Below are 23183 nucleotides of genomic sequence, written 5' to 3' on the forward strand. Positions count from 1 at the left end.
ATGCAATTTCTTGAAAAGCAGTTAAACCCGTCTTCATCCGAAGGCTCTCAGCAATGCTGAAGGGGATTTGTTCAGCCATCTCTCCAACGCCCAACAAAAATATCCACTAGGCACAGGAAGAAAGGAGAGAGTAGTATGTATCAGAACTTATAACTTTAATCTGCAAAGCTTAGAAAGAAATTATTAATTTGATTTAATTGAAGGTATTTTGATTCCTTTGCAAATTGCTTTAAAAACTGCTTTTTTTAAAAATAAAAAACCAAAAGTTTATTTAAATAAGTTACTTTTGAAAGTAGTTTTTATTTTTATTTTGTAAAAAAAAAATTGTAATCTAAAGTTAATTCAATTTAATTAAAAATAAATAGCTTTTAATAAAACATGAATAGTGATATTATAATAAATCATAAATTATATTTTTTTTTTATAAATATTATAAAAATACAGATATTAACATCTTGATAAGAGCATAATTGATTTATTTTGTTAAAAATAGATAATATTAATTTCAAATTAATAATTTTTAATATTATTTTATTTTAAATAAATTTAAAAATAAATAATTTTATTTTTAAGATATAAATAAGTTAAGTTTTTTATTACATGCAAATAGACAAAGTATTATGAAATTTTTATTGAATTTATAATTAGTTAATCATTTTTTTGAATTTTAAATCATTTTAAAAAAGGGGAAGATTCATTAAAAAATTTAAAGTATTATTTATCAGTTAATTATTCTTAATTTTGTTCTTATTTCTCTATATTTCCTTTTGTTTTTAACAAACTATTTTTAAGGGGCAAAATGGTTAGCTTCTTGTGATTCGATCATTAAATTAACAATTTCAATCATTAAATTCTCAAAAATGAAATTTCACATAATTCCTATAAAAAAAATTATTGCTTCAGGCTATAAGTAAGATAATTATTTTTTATAAGAATATATAAGACAACAATTCAGACCATAAATTTGATAATATTTCATATTATCATAAGGTAAAACAATTGGAAATTACTATAACTCATAAACTAACATAATAATTACACAGAAAATGAAAAGCTAAGTGAATAATTTTATTACAAGAAAATGAAATATTTTCATAGTTCAAGCTATGCAATAATCATTAATCATACTCATGTTACAAAACTGTTAATAGGCAATTTTTTTTTTGTACAACTTTGGGTTATACAACAAAATTAGTGTTAGAGAAATGAATATATTAGTTAACTATAAAATCATAAACTTGTTTTAATTTATTAACCATGCACGAGTCTAAATGTTATTTGATTTGATGCCGTTTATTAAATGGTTGATGAAATTTGAGTTGTATTAATACTGTGTTGTATCGACGAAATAAAATTTGTTTTTTCATAATTAATTTTGTTTTATAATTTGTTTCTTATGGTGGAATCAAATTGTTTGTCCCCAACAATGGGAAATCCTTCATGATTCGTTTGTTATCAGAGTTTCTTCTTCATCTTTTGCAAAATTTATCCCAATTTTTTAAAGTCAAATCATAAACCTTTTTTAAATTAGTTTGTTAATCATGTTCGTTTCTAAATGTAATTCGATCTGATGTTTTTTATTAGGTGGTTGTTGGAACTTGAGTTGCATTCAGCGAAAAATTTGTTACTTTATAATCCATTTCCTCTCGAAATTTGTTTTTTAAGATAGTATCAAAGTTTCATCTCCAAAAATGGAAAATCATTCATTATTTGTTATGGGAGTTTCTTCTTCATCGTTTGCAAAATTCATCCTTATTCCCTTTAGTCAAATCATGCTTATTTTAAGTAGTTTATTAACCATGCCCATTTCTAAATGTTATCTGATTTGATGGTTTTTTTGTTAGATGGTTGTTGAAACTTGAGTTGCATTTAACAAATAAAACTTGTTTCTTCATAATTCATTGTCTTTTAGAATTTGTTTCTTAAGATGGTATCAAAGTGTTCATCTCCAACAATGGAAAATCATTCATCATTTGCCATAGGAGTTTATTTTCATATTTGGCAAAATTCATTCCTATTTCCCTTTAGTCACATAATTTTTGTTAGACTTAATAACATTAATTTTCTTTTCTAGCACCAACAAGTTTTTACTGCAATTCATGCTCACAAGCTTCAACATCTCTTTTTTGGGTCAAAGCCATCTTAAATGAAATGTCTCGTACTAGATAATGAAGTAAGTGATAAGATCAATCATACATTTGTTTAATTAGGAATAACAAGATTTATTACAGATTTCATGACTTACTTCCTTGATGAGTGAAGGGGTTTTGACTCGTATTGTAGGATGTGAAACATCTTAATAGATCCATCAAATTTTTTAGACTTACTTTGTATCACAAATGAAGACAAAGGTTGCCTAGTTCAAAAATCAATTGTAAGCATCAACAAAGACTCTTTATCTATCATTGAGTATATGTTAAAAAATTGTAATCTTATTAATCAAGTTTCTTTTATGGTATGTTTTATGTCTATTATTGATCATATTAATCGATGGCATTTTTTATGGCCATACCTCAAAATATGGCATATTTGTTGTGTTAAGATTTTAGCTAGATCGATCTAAGATAATTGCCTTAAGGGTGGGTGGGGATTTGAATATTTGATCTTGACAAATTTAAATTATGTGAATGTAAGAAATATTTATATGTTATGGAAAAACGATTGCATATAAATTAAAGAGATTAAGAGAGAATGCAAACAAAATATTTTTATAGTGGTTTGATGTAACTTAGGTGGTGTTTATTTTTTGACTGAATAGAAAAAATCAAAATATTTGGTTTTTTCTATTCAGCTAAAAGTAACTTATTGACATCAACCAATATAATTAAACTAAACTTATTGATAATAAGTTCACTTTAATTATATTGATTAATATCAACAAGGTACTTTTAGTTGAATAGAAAAAAACCAAATATTTTGGCTTTTTCTATTCAGCCAAAAAACAAACACCACATTAGTCTACGTCTACTCTCTTATAACTTTAATCCCAAGTTTGACATTCCACTAATCTGAAACTTTCAACTCAATCTTCTAAGTATTACAATTGAATTAATCAACTCTAATGTACACTTAGCAAACACTAAGTAATACCTCAAACTTATATTTACTTCAAGTAATACCCCACACTTGATCTCCTCTTATAATGGTTTATAAGAAATGATAGGAAAGATAATCTCACATAATCCTAGTGCAAATTTAAGCTTAAACTGATACCAATAGAAATTAGAATTGAGGTGCACTAATGATATGCAAGTTTAAAATAAGGTACATTAAAAAACACACCTCCAAGGCTCAAATAATGTTTAAAGAAGATTTTAAACTTTTACACTTAAAAACAATAAAGTTTGGAGCTTTTTTTTATAGTGTTTAGAAGCCTAAACTAACCATTACGCAAATTGATCGATCAAGTACCAGATCAATTGATTCACTAGTCATTGTGCATTAATTGTACTAATAGGTGATTGTTAGGGTTTAAGGCCTCGACTAGACCTTGACCAAGAAAGACAATACCTCAATTGGGAAAGGCAAAGCCTTTGTCAACAACATTAAGCTATTGGAAGAAAGAGAATTTAAAAACACCAATCAACTTATGAGCCTAACTAATTGCTTGGACCCTTAATCGATTGTATTGTGAAGTGTCTAAATACTTTGACTTAAGGCTTGGAATCTCTAGTAACTTGTTCAACCTATTTTTCAAAACATTTTTAAAAAAAAAAAAATTGGCATAAAGTTTTAATTGAAAACATGAAATTATCCAATTATAAAATAATTTGAAACAAAATAGCATAAGGATGACATTTAAGTTTTTTTTTTTTTTTTACATGATTATTATTCATGTTGAATTTGGGTTGATTTATGTAGCAAAATACCCAAATTTTGGTATGATATGAACACAACCCACCAATACAAATTACAACCTCTACCCTTTACATCACTTTCTTGGATTTCTTAGCTTATACTTGAAGCCAACTTCTACAAACTAATGTATGGTGATGACTTTTCATTGTGAGAACCCCAAATTCAAGTTTAAATATTCATAAATATTTTAATAATTAAATAAAAATGATTATAAATATATTAATTGAATATAATTAAAAAAAAATTTCTCCATATCTATTTTTATATTTTTCTATAGGTTAAAATAAATAACATAATTTAAAAACTAACCAATGAATATGGTTACTCGCATTTCCACTTGTATCAACTTTAATTTTTTTTAATCCGATCTTATCTCAACCAGCTCGTACGTTGTTGAGACCAACCTATTCATTGGACCGTGAAAGCATCATTAGACTTTGGTCCTAGGGATATTTTTATATATGATGTCACATGTTGAATAAGATCTCATTATCAGTAAGATTAAATTAATAACTTTTTTATGATTCCACGTAATATTTATCTTAAATCTTAATTATACTTTTATGTGATTCCATGTCACAAGTTTAAATGTGCTTGGTAACGATTTTAAGAAACATTTTTAATCATTCTAACACTTAAATAATAATAAAAAATTTAAATATTAAAAATATTAAAAGTGTTTTTTATAATTATTGTTAAATGGGCTTTTAGAGTACATATGCTACTGATTTTATAAAATGTTTTTAACCTTTTTAATATTTGAAAGATAAAAATTTTCAAATTTTAAAAATATTAAAAATATTTTTTATAATCACTTTAAAACTCACACTTAGAGTGCTTTTAGTAATGAATTTAAAAAATATTGTAATATTTTTATATTTGAATGATAAAAAATTTCAACTGTTGGAAAGGTTAAAAACACTTCTTAGAATCACTGTCAAATGAATTCTTGATTATATTGAGGTATCCAAATGACACACTAATCTCGAAACATTGAATCATTCCATCTTGAGGCAACACCTGTATTTGTCTTGGTGTAGACCCCCTCTTAGGAAACCAGAAAACTATTAGTTTTTTTAGGATTTTTATAGCATGGGAGGAATGCTATTTCCTCATCACCAGCAGCGGGCAGCACGGGAGATAAGTGGAGGGCCCCCTTTTCCCTATACCCGGGAAATCAGCTGCGGAGACAGGAGCAGCCATGCTGATGGTCAGAGACCCCATTCTTGCTGACGAAGGAAACAGGAAATGGAGGGTTAGGGCTTGCTGAAGAAGACACCCACAGAAAAAAAAGAAAAGGTGATAGGAGGGGGGGTCCAGAGGGAGGCCAGAGAGGAGTGGGCGTGGTACCGGCGAGAGAAGGGATCTCATTTAACTTAGGAGGCTAAGGAGAGGCTCTCAGGTATGACTTCATGGACTCATTTTTATTCTTCAGTTTATTTTTATTTCTCATAGTTATCGTTTCTTTGGTTTGGATGTGGGATTTTCGTTGGAAGTTTTGCATTTACCAGTGTTGTTTTGGATCTATTTTGATGCCACAATTTAGTTTTCACGCTCAACATTGCTTTGTCTTAGATTATTTGCCCTCTTTTCATGCACATACCCCCCCTCCGACCAATATCCGGCACCATGCGTGACCATGCATGGCCACGTTTTACCTACACCAAGGACTGCATTTTCACCACCTTACACTCTCTCTCTCAATGGTTCTTCTCATTCTTCTTTCCTTTGCTTCACTCTTCTCTTTTCTCACCTTGGTTCTTGCTTGAATCTTCGGCGTTTGCACCAATGGTGCCACTCCGGCAGCCCCCTCCATCTTCGTCACTGCCATCAACTTCTGCCCGTCGAGCTACGATCTTCCCAGCTACAATGGCGGCTGATGCAACTCTCCTCGTCCTCACTTCAACCTGGCCCGCCCAAGACTTTCAAATCCTCAACCTCTCTCTCGAATGTCGCCGTCGACATCAGCTGAAAGAGGAAGCCCCTCGCGCGCCTGTAGAGGCTGCAGCAGCAGGCTCCACACCGACACCAGGCCGCTGCAGCTGGACGTGTTCGACGGCGGAGGGAGCAGCACGGCAAGGCGGCGCGGCGCGGAGCTCCAGCAGTTTGGACCAGCTTCGAGGGCCCTCGGCGAAGCCTCTCATCTCCAGTTCGTCCGTCGTCGTCGCCTGAAGTGGAAGGGAACGTATGATTGATTGGTCCAAGGAGAGATGAGAGTTTGATTTGGGCTTTAGGTAGCTTGGACTTAGATGAAAGGCCCAAGTTTGTGAAGGCATTGGGTGTCTTGGGCTTGCCCCTTGATACCTTTGGACTTGGGCTTGAATTGGGGGCACTAGGCCCAAGTTTGTGATGGATGTTTGCCTTGGGTTTGCTCATGAAGACTTTGGGCTTGGATTTGAGTTGCAGACCAGGCCCAGTTCGTGTGGATAAAAGCCCCTATGCCAATCCTTCACAAATCCCTTGTTTTAATTTGCTTCTTCAAATATTTGCTTAAATATTATTTTTATAAATAGAATCATTATGATGCCATACTTGCCTAGTCATTTTAGGTTTAAATCCCTCAAAAGTCCCATGCCTCAATTTAATTTTTCAATAGTGTGCTTGAATCTTGTTTTCATTAAATAGAATCATTTTCTCATACATGTATAGTTATTAGAAGTCTTTTCAAAATTATTATCATATATTTATTTAGTTATTTAAAGATTAATCCTCCAAAAATCCCATGTTTTAATTTAATATTTCAAATCCTAAAAACTCTACGATTCAACTCAATCTTATTTTTATCACTTAGAGTTACAATCCCGTATTTATTTAATTATTTATAGCCTAATCCTTCAAACATTCCATATGTCATAATTTAATTTTCAATCCTAAAATTCTACTATTAGTCTAAATGTTATTTTCTTTAATTAGATTTAGTATATTATATTAATTTACTTATTTAAAGTCTAATCCCTTGAAAATCCAACTCCCTAACTTAATTATTAGTTATTCAAAGTCTAATCCCTCAAGAAAATCCCATGCCTTAATTTGATTTTTCAATAATTAGTTTAAATCTCATTTTCATCAATTAGGACTATTATTATATACTTATTTAGCTACTTAAAGTCTAAAGCTTTCAAAGAAATCATGTGTCTTAATTTAATTCTTCTACAATTAGTTCAAATCCCATTATCATCCACTAGAGTTAGTACCCCACAAATCTTGTTTTCATTACTTAGAGTTACAATCTTGTATTTATTTAGTTACTTAAAGTCTAATTCTTCGAACATTTCATATATTAATTTAATTTTCCAACCCTAAGAGTTCCACAATTTGTTTAAATTCCCTTCTTATCGATTAGAACCACCATCCCATATTTATTTAAAGTTCGGTATTGCAAAAGCCTCAATTCAACTTTCAACCTTGGAAACTCTATTAATCGCCTAAATGTTATTTTCGTTAACTAGAACTCTTATCCCCTGTGTTTTTTTATTTATTTATTTATTTAAGGTCCAACTTTTCAAAAACCTAATGCCCTGATTTAATTCTCAAACCCCCTAAAAATTCTAAATTCCTTTTATTCGGTTTAAACGATTATTTTCGTTAATTAGTATTATCATCCTGTATTAGTTTATTTATCCAAAACCCGACCCTTTAAAAAGATCCAATGTCATAATTTAATTCTCGATCCTAAAATCCCACTATTTGTCTAATGTTATTTTCTTTAATTAGGATTAGCATCCTATTTTCATTTATTTATTTATCTATACCAATCCTCTAAAAAAATCTCATGCTTTAATTTAATTCTTCAAGTACTTGCTTAGATCTTATTCTCATAAATTGAGTTGTTATCCCATGTTTATTTAGTTATTTAAAATCTAATCCTTCAAAAATCCCCTGTCTTAATTTAGTTTCTCAGTAATTCGTTTAAATTTTATTTTCATCAATTAGGATTATCACCTCGTATTCGTCTATTAATTTAAAACCTAGTTCTGCAAAAATCTCTTGTCTTAATTCAATTTTTTCTTTAATCCTAAAAAAATTCTACAATTCGTCTATATTTTATCTTCATCAATTAGAATCATTATTCCACATCTATTTAAAAGTCCAATCTTCTGAAAACCCCACGTCTTAATTCAATTTTCAATCCCAGAAATTCCATTATTTGCCTAAAATGTTATTTTGGTTAATTAGGATTCTTGCTCCATATCTATTTATTTATATAAGGTCCAATTCTTCAAAAATCTAATTTCTGAATTAAAACGTCAATCCCAAAAATTCTACTATCCATCGTTATTCGCCTAAATATTAATTCTCGTCAATTAGTTTTATAATCCCATACCTACCAATTTATTCAAAGTCATATCCTTTAAAAACCCTACGCCCTAAATCAAATTCTCAATTCGAAAAATTCCACTATTCTCCTTTTTATTCGTTTAAACATTATTTTTGTTAATTAGTGTCATTATTCCATGTTTATTTATTCATTTGTTTCAATCATTAAAATTCAATTCTTCAAAACCGGATTTCCAAGTTTAACCTTTATTTTAAAAAAAAAATCCCACTATTCACTATTCATCTGTCTAAACATCGTTTTGATTAATTAATAACATTATTCCATATTTACCTATTTATTTCTCTTAAAAATCTCAATCATTAAGGTTTAATTCTTCAAAATTCCGATTTCTAAATTTAGCTATTTGAAACTCCAATTGTCCAATCTCCGAACTTAATTTTCAGTTTCCCCTGCTCCAATTCCCGTATTTATCCCGCCACTTATCATTATCATTGTCACTATTGTTTTATTCATTATTTCTATAAATTTTGCCTTCAAGCGACTTTCAAGATTGCCAACCTTTTATAAATCGACTCTCATAATCTTTACTTCTCAAATAACTCCCAATTCTGTTTTCTTTCAAAATTTAATTCCCAAAGCCCCGATTTTCGCAACTTAGTTTTCCTCAAAGATCCCGAACTTTCAAATAATCCCTCAAAATCCCAATCTCTTTCAAATTTAATTTCCAAAATTCCCATTCTTACATCTGATTTCTACGAATCCAATTTTCAGATAAATCTTAAAGCTCCAATTTTCGAATAAATTTCCAAATGAATTTCCGAAATCTAGCTTTCCTTCGAACAATTTTAATCCCTGTTTAGTGATGCATGTGATATGTTTTGTGCTCTATATGGTGTACTAACCCTCTCTATTGATAGCGCATGGTGGCTCGTAGCCCAGGTATGTACCCATTTTCCCTCTAACCGTTGTCTGTGCATGTCTCGATTCTTATGTGTGCATGATCATTTAGGATATCCATTGATTTACTCATCAATTGCCACATCAGCTTCATTTTATTAGTAGAGACCCGACTTTAGGGACTTAGAGGGGTGCTATGGCCTTTCACCGTACCTTCCCGATAAGTAATCTGACCCCCGAGCCCGATCCGGTTTTTCGCAGACCGTCTTTTCCAAAATAAGGAGTCTCACTTAGGGTTTTCTTTCTTATTTTGTTTACCCTTTTTAAAAATAAAACAAAAATAAGTGGCGACTCCAAGTCAGTTTTCATAATCAAATAAAATCAATTTTTCAAACAAAAATCGAGCTCGCCATCGAGTGGGAAACGCATGAGCCGAAATGCGGGGTCCACACTTGGACTCTTGGGACCTTCCATCATCCTAAATATGACATGTTTTCAAATATTAAAATTCAATAAAATGAACTTTTATCTCCACATTAGTATTTGGTAGTTACTTATCACGTGTATTATATTATGTGATTGATCAATAGTGTATGATTTAATTTAATTTATACATTATAGCTATGTTTGTTTCCCGAAAATGCAAGCAAAGAAAAAAAAATGTTGAAAAAAATGGTTTTATGATATTTGTTTCATTATGGAAAATTTAAAAAGAAAATATTAAATATAATTAAAATTGTTTAAAAATTTATGTATTTTTAAAGGAAATGAGTGAAATAAATGTAAAAAACATATAAAAGTAATTTATGTTTCACTTTTTCTTTCCTTATATATTTTCTCTCTATTTTTCTTCATATACATTTTCTCTCAAATTCTTCGGAAATCAAACATAGCCTATAACAATTTTTATGACTTTTTTTTTTTCCATTTTTACATGGATGCTATTGTGGTATGAAATCCAAGTATGGATATATGATATTTGATATTTTCATCATTGCTAAAGTTGCTAATAGCTTGCCTGTAAAAAGAATTTTTCTATTTTGAGAGGAGACTTCTTTGAAAGCAAAGGTGTGAAATATTAGGTTGAAAGTGTTGAGAGTTCTTGGAGGTCACATACAAGTTGGGAAAAAAATGATCCATTTGGTTAGGTGGGAAACGGCCGCCCAAGTGGTGGGGTTTTATATTCCACCACCATGGTTATTCAAATAATGGTTCAATTCATTTATTTGTTAGGTGGAATCAGCCACCCAAGGCCCAAGTGGTAGGGTTTTATATTCTTTCTTTTTTTTTTTTTTTTTAAAAAAAAAATTTTTAGAGACTTCATATAACTATAATATTATTTAAGTTGGTTCATTACACTTATAAAGTGTTCAATTGATGCTTGAAAAAATCAAAATCCAAAAATACTAATAAATTAGAAAGGCGTGCCCTCTCTACTATCCATTTCTTTGATTTTTATTTTTACTTTTAAATTGTGACTTGATATGATTTGGATATTGTTTAGACAAGTTCGTATTAAATGGATCCTCAAAAAATTCAAAATCAAAATTTACTTAAAAAAATCTGTGAGAGGTTTGGATTTCCGTTACTAATTATACCTTTTTCGTATTTTCAATATTTCAACCAATTTTTTTGTGTAATTTAATTTAAACGCTAAGAAATCATTTATTCATATATTTCTCAATTAATAATTAGTACACAACTAATTTAATTTTAGATTAATATATATATTTTTAAAAATTTATTTCTATTTTTTCCCATATTTTTCACTTCATAAACCAATTATATTATTTTTCATACTTCAAATATTCATCCAATTTTGTCAACAAATAATTTTAAGTTAAAATAAATTAAATTTACTTTTCCTTAATTTATAAATTATATCACCAAATTATTTTTAAAATTTTTTTAGTTTATTTTAAATTTAATTTTTATTTAGGTTTATCACTTTATATTACAAAAATAAATAAATTATAATTTCTTTTTCTAAAATTTTCTTTATTTTTATAAAAAAATTCTCAAAAGGAAATAATTACATTAAACATGATTTTATAATTAGTCATTGTAATAGATGTTAACAATGTGTGCTCCCATGGCAACCAATGAGATTGGGCAATCGGAAGAATGGGTTTTCTTTAATTTTTTATTTACATTGCATGTCATGTATCTTAATCCTATTAGCCTACAAAGATGGATAAAGCATGGAAAAGTGATTATCAGTATTGTAGCATAACCCATTTAGTGGGTCATGAGTGGATTTTTGTGGGTGCTTTGATATATAGGGGTGACAATTTTCTGGGTTAATCGGGTAACCCGCCCTGCCCCGTCCCTATTGGAATGGATGTGAAATATAAAAAACGGGTATAGGTCAGGTATGAGAATATTTTAAAAACCTGAATCGGGTTTTGGACGGATATGGATTTTGTTCCAACTCACCCCATCCGATATATATATACTTTAATTCTTTTCATTTGCCCTATTCCTACGGCCGTTTCTTCTTCTTCTTCCTCTATATACCATCTTTCATTTTTCCAATTTTGGCTTGATTGGTAGAATGGAGTTTCAGGAACTAATTTCGTCGGAGTTCCGTGTTGCTCTTAGTGAGCGTCAGGATTTTCTTAAGGAATGGATTACACGATGTCTCGAGGGACCGGTATGCTTTGGATTTTGAATCGAATTTCATGTGTAAATTTCAAAATAGAATTTATTATGAAAATACCCAATTCAATTTGATTTTCTATTTCAATATCTTCCTGGTTTTGGGCGGTGGAGCTGGTGTCTTGCTTGGTATTAAGAACACGATTCAGTTTTTTTTTATATTTAGAACGGAATCTTAGAACTGTTTTGGATGGTGGGGTTGATGAAGGCTTCTTCAACTTACCTTGTAGATAGATATTATCTAAATATAGTGTGGATGTGACGTTTATGAATTTTAAGCGATGTGATTTTGGTTCGCAGGTTATTTATCCTGTGGCGTCTGCGCCAGTCGTCGACTTAATGGAACTTGAGGTTAAGCAGCTTTCCGACTTAACTGAGAAAGAGAATCTGTTTACTGACACAGAGAAGCTAAAGTTTATTGCGGCAATTAGGTCTCCTGGGGACCAAGGGAATAATTGGAAACGTTACAGTAATCCTTTGGTGCCAATTTTGCGAGAGCGACTCTCCAATCCACCCAAGGTCAAGTAAGTCATTTACAAATCAACATTCTTTATTTTTATTTTTTATATTTAATATTTAATATCCCAGCACCGAATGAAAAATGAAAGAAAGTTTTACTTTTTTCTTTTTTTGAAACTTACGTTACACGCTTTTTCCAGAATTGATGTAGGAGTCATGACATTATACGTAATAATCAATATTTTATACAATTGTTTTGCTATAATTGAAGCAAAAAATTTAATATAATATTCATTTAAATATGAATTGGCTAGTGGCTTTTGTCAACCATTGACGTCAGGGCTGAAGCATTATTATTATTATTATTATTATTATTATTATTATTATTATATATTTTTTGAAACTTACGTTACACGCTTTTTCCAGAATGTATGAGTCATGACATTATACGTAATAATCAATATTTTATACAATTGTTTTGCTATAATTGAAGTAAAAAATTTAATATAATATTCATTTAAATATGAATTGGCTAGTGGCTTTTGTCAACCATTGACGTCAGGGCTGAAGCATTATTATTATTATTATTATTATTATTATATATATTTTGAAACTTACGTTACACGCTTTTTCCAGAATGTATGAGTCATGACATTATACGTAATAATCAATATTTTATACAATTGTTTTGCTATAATTGAAGCAAAAAATTTAATATAATATTCATTTAAATATGAATTGGCTAGTGGCTTTTGTCAACCATTGACGTCAGGGCTGAAGCATTATTATTATTATTATTATTATTATTATTATTATTATTATTATTATATATTTTTTGAAACTTACGTTACACGCTTTTTCCAGAATGTATGAGTCATGACATTATACGTAATAATCAATATTTTATACAATTGTTTTTCTATAATTGAAGCAAAAAATTTAATATAATATTCATTTAAATATGAATTGGATAGTGGCTGTTGTCAACCATTGACGTCAGGGGCTGAAGCATTATTATTATTATTATTAAACCCTGTCTACCAGGAAAGGCCAACCCAATAAAGTGAATTTAAGTTTGGGATTTTTTTTTTAATAAGAGTATAGCAGTTTAAAAAAATAATTCCTAAATTATTGTTGTGAAAAAAATAATTTCAAATCTACCGTAGTTTTTACCAAGTCGGAGGGAGAACATTATTTCCTTTTAAAATCATCTCTTTGAAAAACGATTTATATATATTAAAAAAATCATCTTTTCAAAATACGATCTCTAAAATTCATTTTAAAAAAAAATTTACATACTAAAATCGTCTCTTCAAGAGACAAGTTCTAAAAAAAAAAAAAATTGGGAGAAATCGTCTCTTGCATAGATGATTTTCTCTTTTTTTTTTAAAAAAAAAAAAAGGTTGGGAGAAGTCGTCTCTTGAAGAGACGATTTTCTCCCAAAAGAAATAAATTTAATTATATATTTTTTAATAATATAATTATTATATATATATATATATATATATTATAAAATTAATTAATTTTATTTACTAAATTTAATGTATAAAAAAATTATAATTATTGAGATATTTATCAATAATAATATTTATAAAAATATGAATTAAGTTTAATATTTAAATATTGATTTTTTATTTATTATTTCTTTGTTGATGGTCCATATGAACAAGGTTATTGGTTTTTTGCATTCATGATAATAATTGATTTTTTATCATGGTTGATACTTTATTAATTGTTGGGATATTTGTTGGTTTTGAGTATTTATATGAACAATATTATTGATTTTCTTATAATTATGATAGTAGGTGACTTAGATTCTTTAATATTAAAAACATTTGATAATTAAGGATTAACTTGGTGTTTATATTTATGATATTGTATATTTGAATTTTAAGGCTTTTATTTGGGTATATAGTTTTTGAAAAAATGATTTCTTAATTTTTATTTATTTTTTTATTTGATTCGATTTTCTTGAAACCTATACTTCAAATTGATGAATGGTATTTTTCATTCATACTTTTATTCATTCATGTACAGAGTATATATAGAGGATAATCACCATTCTAAGAACGTGAAATAATAATATAAGGAAAACATTCCTAATAGCTCAACATTCCTAATATCTCAATACTTCCTAATATCTCAACACTCCCCCTCAAGTTGCTGCATAGATGTCACACATGCTCAACTTGTCTAAATATTTTGAGAACACTTGACTTGAGACAGCTTTGGTAAGGATATCGGTCAATTGATCTTCTGATCGAATCTTAGGCAATTCCACAATCTTATCATCCAACTTCTCCTTAATGAAGAATCTGTCCACCTCGACATGCTTTGTACAGTCATGTTGTACTGGATTATGAGCAATGTCACATACGACTTTATTGTCACAAAACAATCGGATTGGTTGCCTAGATAAATAACCTAAATCCCGTAAAAGGAGTCTTAGTCATAATGCCTTACAAAGTCCTAGAGCCATACCCCTAAATTCCGCTTTTGCACTTGAACGAGCGATGACATTCTGCTTCTTACTTTTCCATGTCACAAGATTACCACCTACAAAGGTAAAGTAACAAGATGTAGATCGCCTATCATCCACTGCACCGGCCCAATCAGCATCAGTATATACTTCTATTCTCTGATGATCAACATTTTTAGGGAACAAAATTCCCTTCCCAAGAGCATTCTTCAAATACCTCAAAATACACATGACTGCATTCATATGTTGCTCTCCAAGATTATGCATGTATTGACTCACTACACTCAATGCATAAGCAAGATCTGGTCTTATATGAGCTAAGTACATTAATCTCCCCACAAGTCTCTGGTATCTTCCCTTATTGGTTGATACTTGATTAAACTCGACACACAATTTCAGACCTTCTTCTATTGGTGTATCAACAGGTTGACATCCCGACATTCCAGTCTCCTGTAAAAGATCTAAGGTATACTTTCTTTGAGACAGAAAAATTCTTTCACTTGATCAAGAAACTTCAATCCCAAGAAAGTATTTCAGAGGACCTAGATCTTTCATTTTGAATTCTTTAAATAGATAATCCTGCAGAGCTTTTCTTTCTTTAGGATCATTTCCTGTAACTATCATGTCATCCACATATACGATGAGTGTCATAATCTTACCATGTTGCTTTTTCAGGAACAAAGTGTGATTTGAACTACTTTGACAATAGCCAAAAACTCTCATTGACTTTGTGAACCTTCCAAACCATGCTCTCGGGGATTGCTTCAACCCATACAATGACTTCTTCAATTTGCACATTTTTCACATCGAACTGTTATAGTGGTCAATCCAGGTTTGCAGCTAAAAATAGTAATACTCGAACTGTGTTGATCTTAGCTATAGGTGCAAATGTCTCTGTGTAGTCAATTCCATAAGTTTGAGTGTACCCTTTTGCTACCAGTCTTGCTTTAAATCGTTCAATACTACCATCTTCCTTGTACTTCACAGTATAGACCTAACGACACCCAATTGGCTTCTTTCCTGGTGGACATTCTACGAGTTCCCATGTTTCATTCTTCTACAATGATTTCATCTCTTCATTCATGGTTGCTTTCCACCTTGGATCAGCTAAGGCTTCCTGCACACTGTTAGGAATAACTATAGTAGATAATTGATTTACAAATGACTTATTTGATTCAGACAAACAATGGTTAGACACATAGTTGTTAATGGGATATTTCACTTTGGTAGACAATTCAGGTTCATATGTGGGTTTAGGAATACCTCTATTATGACGGTGTGGTAACCATTTCATGAATGGATCAGGTTCCAAATTAAGAACACCCTCAGCAGACGACGATTGGTTTGGTATTTCAGTGAAGACATCTTTAGACCCAAATTGTTCAGATGATTCAATTGTATTGTCTCTCCCCTATTCTATCACTTTTTTAGCTTCTAGGTGGCCATTACTACTTGGTTCCAGAGTTGTACCACTCATATCTAATTCACCCGCTTCCAGGTTCACTAGTTCAGATTCATCCTCCTCAAAGATATGATAATCATAGTCGAGAATCTGAATTTCCTTATGGTACTCCCCTTAAAGTTTAGACTCAAATGGAAAATACATCGAATCTTTATGAAACACCACATCCATTGTAATAAACATTCGTTGAGTTGGAGGATGGTAACATCGATATCCCTTTTTGTGCAATGCATATCCAACAAACACACATTTCAATGCATAGGAAGTTAACTTGGTGCATTGTGTTTGTGTAGATGTAGAAATGTCACGCAACCAAAAACACGAGGAGGTAGATTTGGGACGGTTAGGGCAACTACAACCTTAGTAAGAGCTTGGAGAGGTGTTTGGAAGTCAATTGAGCTGGAAGGTACTTGATTGATCTAGTATGCAGCAAATGTGATTGCTTCTCCCCAATAAGATATCGACATTTTTGCTGTTGTCAAGGAAGCACGAAGAACCTCTAACAAGTGCCGATTTTTCCGTTCAGCGACTCCATTTTGCTGGGGTGTATTGGAACAAGTAGTCTGATGAATGATGTCATGTCCTTCCAAATACTCTTGAAGATCAGAACTCTGATATTCTCCACCATTATCGTTATGCATAACCCGAACCATTGCATTATACTGAGTTTCAATCATATTATGAAATTTTTGAAACAACAAGTTCACTTCATCTTTGGTCTTCATCAAGCATAACCAGGTCATTCTGGTACAATCATCAATAAGAGTAACAAACCAACGCGAGCCACTCAAAGTTGGGACTTTGGATGAGCCCCAAAAATCAGAATGTATAACTATAAAAGGAAGCGGACTTTTATTCAAAATTAACGGAAATGAAGCACGATGGCTTTTAGCCAATTCACAAATATCACATCGGAAACTAAAAATATCACTCCTTGCAAACAAACTAGGAAACAATTTTTTTAAAATAATCAAAGGAAACATGTCCCAGACGTCGATGCCACAACCAAATTTCAGACTTTTTCTTCTTCCCCTTAGATCCATCTGCCATCAAGGCTTGTCGCAACTTATTGGAATCCTTTGACTGCAAGTCCAAGTAATAGAGTTTTCCCCGCTTAATACCACAACCAATCGTCTGTCTTGTTTGGATGTCCTTAAAAATACAAAATTCAGGCAAAAAAAATGACAATACAAGATAAGGCTGCAGTGATTTGAGAAATTGACAAAAGATTGTAATCTAAAGATGGAACAACTAAAACATAATCCAAATTCAAAGTATCAGTAAGAGTTAAGGATCTTTCCCCAATGATTGAGGTTGTGTTACCATTAGCTGTGGAAACAATTTTTTGTGAGGAAGGTCTAAGGCGTGAGACCTGTCTAGAATCAAAAGTCATATGATCTGTAACACCAGAATCAATTATCCATGCACTATTAATAACAGGTGTAGAATATTTAAAAATTTACCACCAGAATCTGTAGCGGCTACCAATGCAGAGGCTTTCTCAGCAACATTAGCCTCTGTTTTTATTTTGGCAACAGCTGTAGTCCAGGTTTTCTTGGAATCTTTCTTCCGTTGATCACGATTATGATCCCACCAGTCTGGATATCCCACAATTTCAAAGCAACGACTCTTGGTATGACCAGTCTTATTGCAGTGAGTGCATTTGAAAGTTGACTTATCAATATTAGGGTCTGTCTTAGGATGGTTGGTCTTGGATTGGTCCTACCAATTCTGGGTTGATCAATATCGAACTACCATAGCTGAGGTGTCAGGATTGTCAGATTCTGCTTTCTTACTAGCATGACGCACTACCTCTCGTCGAATCAATGCATAACATTCTTCCAAATCGGGAACAGGATCTTTGCATAAAATCTCTCCTCGAACTTGCTCAAAGTCACCATCCAATCCAGCAAGAAAGATGTGCACCCGTTGTCGTTTAATGGATTTCCGGTATGCTGCAATGTCATCAGGATCTTTCATGACCACCTTATCTCAATGATCCAATTCAAAAAAAAATCTAAGTTAACTCTCCATAATATTCAGAAAGACACCTGCCGCTTTGTTTGGCAGTAAAGGCTTTTTGATTCAAAGTGAAAACTCGTAATTCATCGCTTCTATCATAGAAGGCCTTTGATAATGCACTCCAAATTTCTTGAACGGTGGGTAAGCATAAGTAACGCTTCATAATTTCTGGACTCATGGACATTAACAACCATCTCTTCACCTTTTGATTCTCGGCATACCATTTTTCATATCCATCTTCTGACCTTTTGCTGGCTTTGTCTCACCTCGAATGTAGGAAAGTTTTCCCGTTCAGCAATATGCATCTCCACGAGTTGTGACCAAACGTCATAGTTTGATTCAGTGAAAAGAATTCCTAGATTAAAAGTACCTTCAAATTGAAAAACAATAGTATTTTTTTCACTCATTTTTTTTCCTTTTTTTTTTTTTTTTTTTTTTTTTTTTTTTACTGGAATAGGGTTTCGCCCTTATTTATATAAACTCTATAATCTGCTTCCAGAAATTTCTTCTAAATTTGGCAATGGCCAAGACCAACAAATCAAAGAAGCAAAATCTCACTAAAAAGACTCCTAAGAAGATCGAGAAAGAAAAAAAAGCTTAAATCCAAGAAGGCGGAAACCTCCGATTCAGACTCCGATGCAGACTCCGGCTTTATTTTTGATGCCGCCGTCTCCGATTCCTCACTCATCCCGTGTATCCGTGAAACCGCCGATCGCGACGTCTCTCACCGAAAAAAACTTCATCCACGGCCTCGGTTGGGACACCACTTGTGAAACCTTGCTGGCGGCATTTGAACCCTATGGCCAAATTAAGGACTGCAATGTCGTCACGGATCGGAATACTAGAAAGGCTAAGGGATATTGGTTCATTCTCTTCAAGACGCGCCAAGGTGCTGTTGGGGCGTTGAAGCAGTCAGGGAAGAATATTAATAACTTTCTATGGAGATCACCAAACTGTTTTTCGAGATAAAATTGGGGATGGGATTCAACTGGGGCGAATCGAAGTTGTTCTTTTTTTTAATGGGAAGTTTGCAACTGATTGATTTTGTCTCAAAAGAGATTTTTAAACCTTGCTCTGATACCAACTTCTAATTGATGAATGGTATTTTTCTTTCATACTTTTATTCGTTTATGTACAGAGTATATATAGAGGGTAATTACCATTCTAAGAATGAGAAAGAATGATATAAGGAAAGCATTCCTAATATCTCAACACTTCCTAATATCTCAACACCTATAACATTAAAAATTAAAAACAGATAAAAAAATTTATATAGCAAAATATTTCTTCAATATTTTCTTAATAAGAAATAGTTAATCATTTCTAATTTTAAGTGTATTAAATTATTTTTAAAGAAATATTTTATTATTTTTTCAAATTACTTTAGTGGTTTATCATTTATAATTACTAAATAAAATATTTTAATATACAAATGATTATTATTTCTTTTTAAATTGATTAATACTTAAAAAATTATATCTCTTAATGTTGAAAATTTTATTGAAAATTAATTTATTGAATAATAAATTAATTTATTTTTCTATATTTTATTCCTTCTCCAATTAAATTTTAAATTAAAGACTAATATTTTTAATTTTAAAATTTATATGATAAAATTAATTTAAAAATTAAAATAAGAAAAAAATTATTTATTTTGTAATTAATTATTTAATAAATTAATAACAAATTTGTTTTTTATAAACACATTTTTCACATAAAATTGATAATAATTTTTTAAAATTACAAAGTAAAAGAAATAAGAAAATATTAGATAAATATTATTTATCTTATAAATAAAAAACAATATCAAAGTAAATTAAATTTATTAGTTATAATTAATTGAATTAATTTAAAGAAGAAATTGAAGATTAAGAAGAAAATATTTTTTAAATCAATATCTAAATATTAAACCTAATTTATATTTTGATAAATATTATTGTTGATAAATATCTCAATAATCATAATTTTTTTTATATATTAAATTTAGTAAATAAAATTAATTAATTTTATAATATATATATATTGATAATAATTATATTATTAAAAAATATATCATTAATTAAAAAATTTATAAGGAATGAAAAAATGGATTTCTTTTTAAAAAAAGAAAATCGTCTCTTGAAGAAAAAACTTCTCCTATCTTTTATTTATTTATTTTTTTTTAGAAAATCGTCTCTTCAAGAGACAATTTCTCCTAAATTATTATTTTAAAAAAATAAAAATCGGAGAAAATTGTCTTTTGAAGAGACCGATTTCTTTTTTTCTTTTTTTCTTTTTTTATTTTTGTAAGAAATCACCTCTTCAAGAGATGATTCGAGTGTAATTACAAAGAAAAATAAATAAAAAATATTAGATAAATATCATTTATCTTATAAATAAAAAATAATATCTAAGTAAATAAAATTAATTAATTTTATAATATATATTTATAATAATTATATTATTAAAAAATATATCATTAATTAAAAAATTTATAGGGAATGAAAAAATGGATTTTTTTTTAGAAGCAAATCATCTCTTGAAGAGACAATTTCTTCTAACTTTTTTTTTTTTTTTTAAGAAATCATTTATTCAAGAAACGATTTTAGTGTAAATTTAAAAAAAATGAATTTTAGAGATTATATCTTCAAAAGACCATTTCTTTGGTATATAAATCTTCTTTCGAATAGACGATTTTAAAAGAAATAACATTCTCTTTCCTACTTAGCAAAAACTACGATAATTTGGAATTATTTTTTCCACAATGATAGTTTGAGAATTATTTTTTTAAACTACCATAATCTTATCAAAAATCTTTTAAGTTTGAATGAGAGGTCTAGTCTCATGTGACCCTGTTTGCTACCACGAAAGATCAACCCCAAAAAGTGGATTTAAATTTGAATGAGAGGTCTAGTCTAGGCTTAAGAATGATCTCAAAGGTTTTTTTTTTTTCCAAATAATTTTTTCAAATTCCAAATAAAGTATTAATAAACTTCATGTGTTGTTGATAATCTCATAAACTATTGTCATGCAGTTTAAAATTATAAAAGTCAAATGGTAGTTTAATGTGTTATTAGAATTATGTTTCATAGAACTATTTAATTTAGTACCTAAGATTAATTGATAGAATTATATCTACTCTATGGTTTATAGTCCGTATATTAGAAACGTTTTTTAAAATCAACATCAAATGCACTCTTAGTTATATAATAGTTTCCTACGTTTTTTTTTTTTTTTTTTTTCCCTTCAAAATGAAGACAAAAGAAGTAAGAGAAAATCTAATTATTTCAATTTCTTTGGCATTGATAGGCATACTGCGAGGAATTACTGTGAAGTGGCTGGACAACTTGGGCAGGGACTGGAAGAGGCCATAGGAGAAATTTTATACTTGGAAAAAGATTATAAAAGAAATGCTTGGGGTGGACTAGGGCAACATATGGCATTAAACTCTGATTATCCACCTTGTCCCCAACCAGAGTTCAATTATGAACTGCCAGGCGCTTTTGTCATTAACGGCGCTCAATTGCAGGTAAAATTAACAAAATTGTTTTATATGTTAATATTTTCTTATAGAATTAATTAAAATCAACAAATGATTGCATGCTGATATTATCTAAATATAGTGTGGATGTGAGCTGTGATTATGAATTTTAAGCGATGCGATTTTGGTTAGCAGGCTACTAATCATGGGGTGTCTGCGGAAGCCGTCAACGAATTTGCGTATTCCCAGTTTGCTGTGAAAGAGAAGAAGAAGTTATATTCAGACGACCACTCAAAGACAAAGGGGTTGGAACAGCTAACCACCGGGTGGACCGTCGGCACTTGGGATCCACAACCGGGTGGATCTTCCGTCTCCAACTTCAGTGGCATATTTTCTTGTTCTTCTGTGTTAGGTTCCTCTTCCATTTCATCCCATCCCTGGCTTTTGGATTCAGGTGCGACCCACCATGTTTGTTGCTCTCTAAACTCCTTTCAGTCTTTGGTTTTGTCTGTCAATTATGACGTTACTCTACCAAATGGACATACAGTTTCTATAGCTGGAACAGGGTCTGTTCGTTTGTCTGATCACCTTACTCTCGAAAATGTTCTGTTTGTTCCCGAATTCCATTTCAATCTGGTTTCTGTTAGTGCCCTCACTCACCAACATCACTATTCTGTTATTTTTACTTCTGACTATTATGTTATTCTGGACCATACACAAGCCCAAATGATTGGGATGGGTAGACAGTCAGGAAATCTCTACATTCTGGACTCGAGCAACTTGTTTTCCTCTTTCCCGTAAGGAAAACTCTAGAGTGCCTCCGAACCCTTCCCGTAATGATGTCTATTTGCTGAGTCTTTGATCATGCTTCAAATATAAGAGTTACGTACATTATGAAATGAATAACAGATGGTTCAGTTTTGTGAGAATTCTGTACCATGTTCAATTTGCCTTTGCCTTTCATTTCCTCAAACAAATTGTCTGCTTCATGCTTTGATATTATACATTGTGATATTTGGCCCCTTTTACTCCATGTTTAGTTGAAGGTTATAAAATGGGTTATTTGATTAACACAGCCTCTCAAAACCCAATTTTTGAAATTTAACCTCCCACATTTTTTTAGCATCATTTGGACAAAAATGTTATCATCATCTTCTTGTAAAAATAACTCTTTATTTTAAAACCCACATGTAAATACTTAAAATGGAAAAGGGTATTTATGTCAAAAATTGGTTACTTTTCCAGAAAAAATATGAAAAAGGTCAGATTTTTTAATCCATTTTAACCGAGTGTTTCTTATAAAATAGGGCACTATGGCATGTCATGACCGCCTTTTTTTCCTTTGTTTTTTAATAAAAAAATAGTGAGAAAAAAAAATTGAATGAAAGTGACAATCAAACCTTATGCACTTTTCTTTCTGTTCTCCATAACAAAATAATTTCAAAAAAATTGGTTTGATAATCAAAAATTATTTTTTAATTTTTATTCTTAATAATAGAAAACAAAATGTTTTTAGATAATATTTTTTAATTATTTTATATTATTTTCACTTATTTTGGTTATTTTAAAAAATAATTATACAAACATTTAAAATGATAAAAAATAAAAT

General features: G+C 30.4%; 1 protein-coding gene across 1 annotated transcript; it reads left to right on the top strand.

Annotated features, from left to right (window-relative positions):
• The first annotated feature begins 11554 nt into the window (after window positions 1-11554).
• Window positions 11555-22602, top strand: LOC117928946. The gene is made up of 4 exons (XM_034849089.1): window positions 11555-11687; window positions 11993-12216; window positions 21403-21622; window positions 21770-22602. Exons 1-4 carry the CDS (start codon window positions 11589-11591, stop codon window positions 22373-22375), a joined length of 1149 nt encoding a protein of 382 aa, XP_034704980.1. The 5' UTR covers window positions 11555-11588; the 3' UTR covers window positions 22376-22602.
• Window positions 22603-23183: the final 581 nt, after the last annotated feature.

This window comes from Vitis riparia, chromosome 13 (genome assembly GCF_004353265.1).
Source record: "Vitis riparia cultivar Riparia Gloire de Montpellier isolate 1030 chromosome 13, EGFV_Vit.rip_1.0, whole genome shotgun sequence".
In the NCBI taxonomy this organism is placed as follows: Eukaryota; Viridiplantae; Streptophyta; class Magnoliopsida; order Vitales; family Vitaceae; genus Vitis; species Vitis riparia.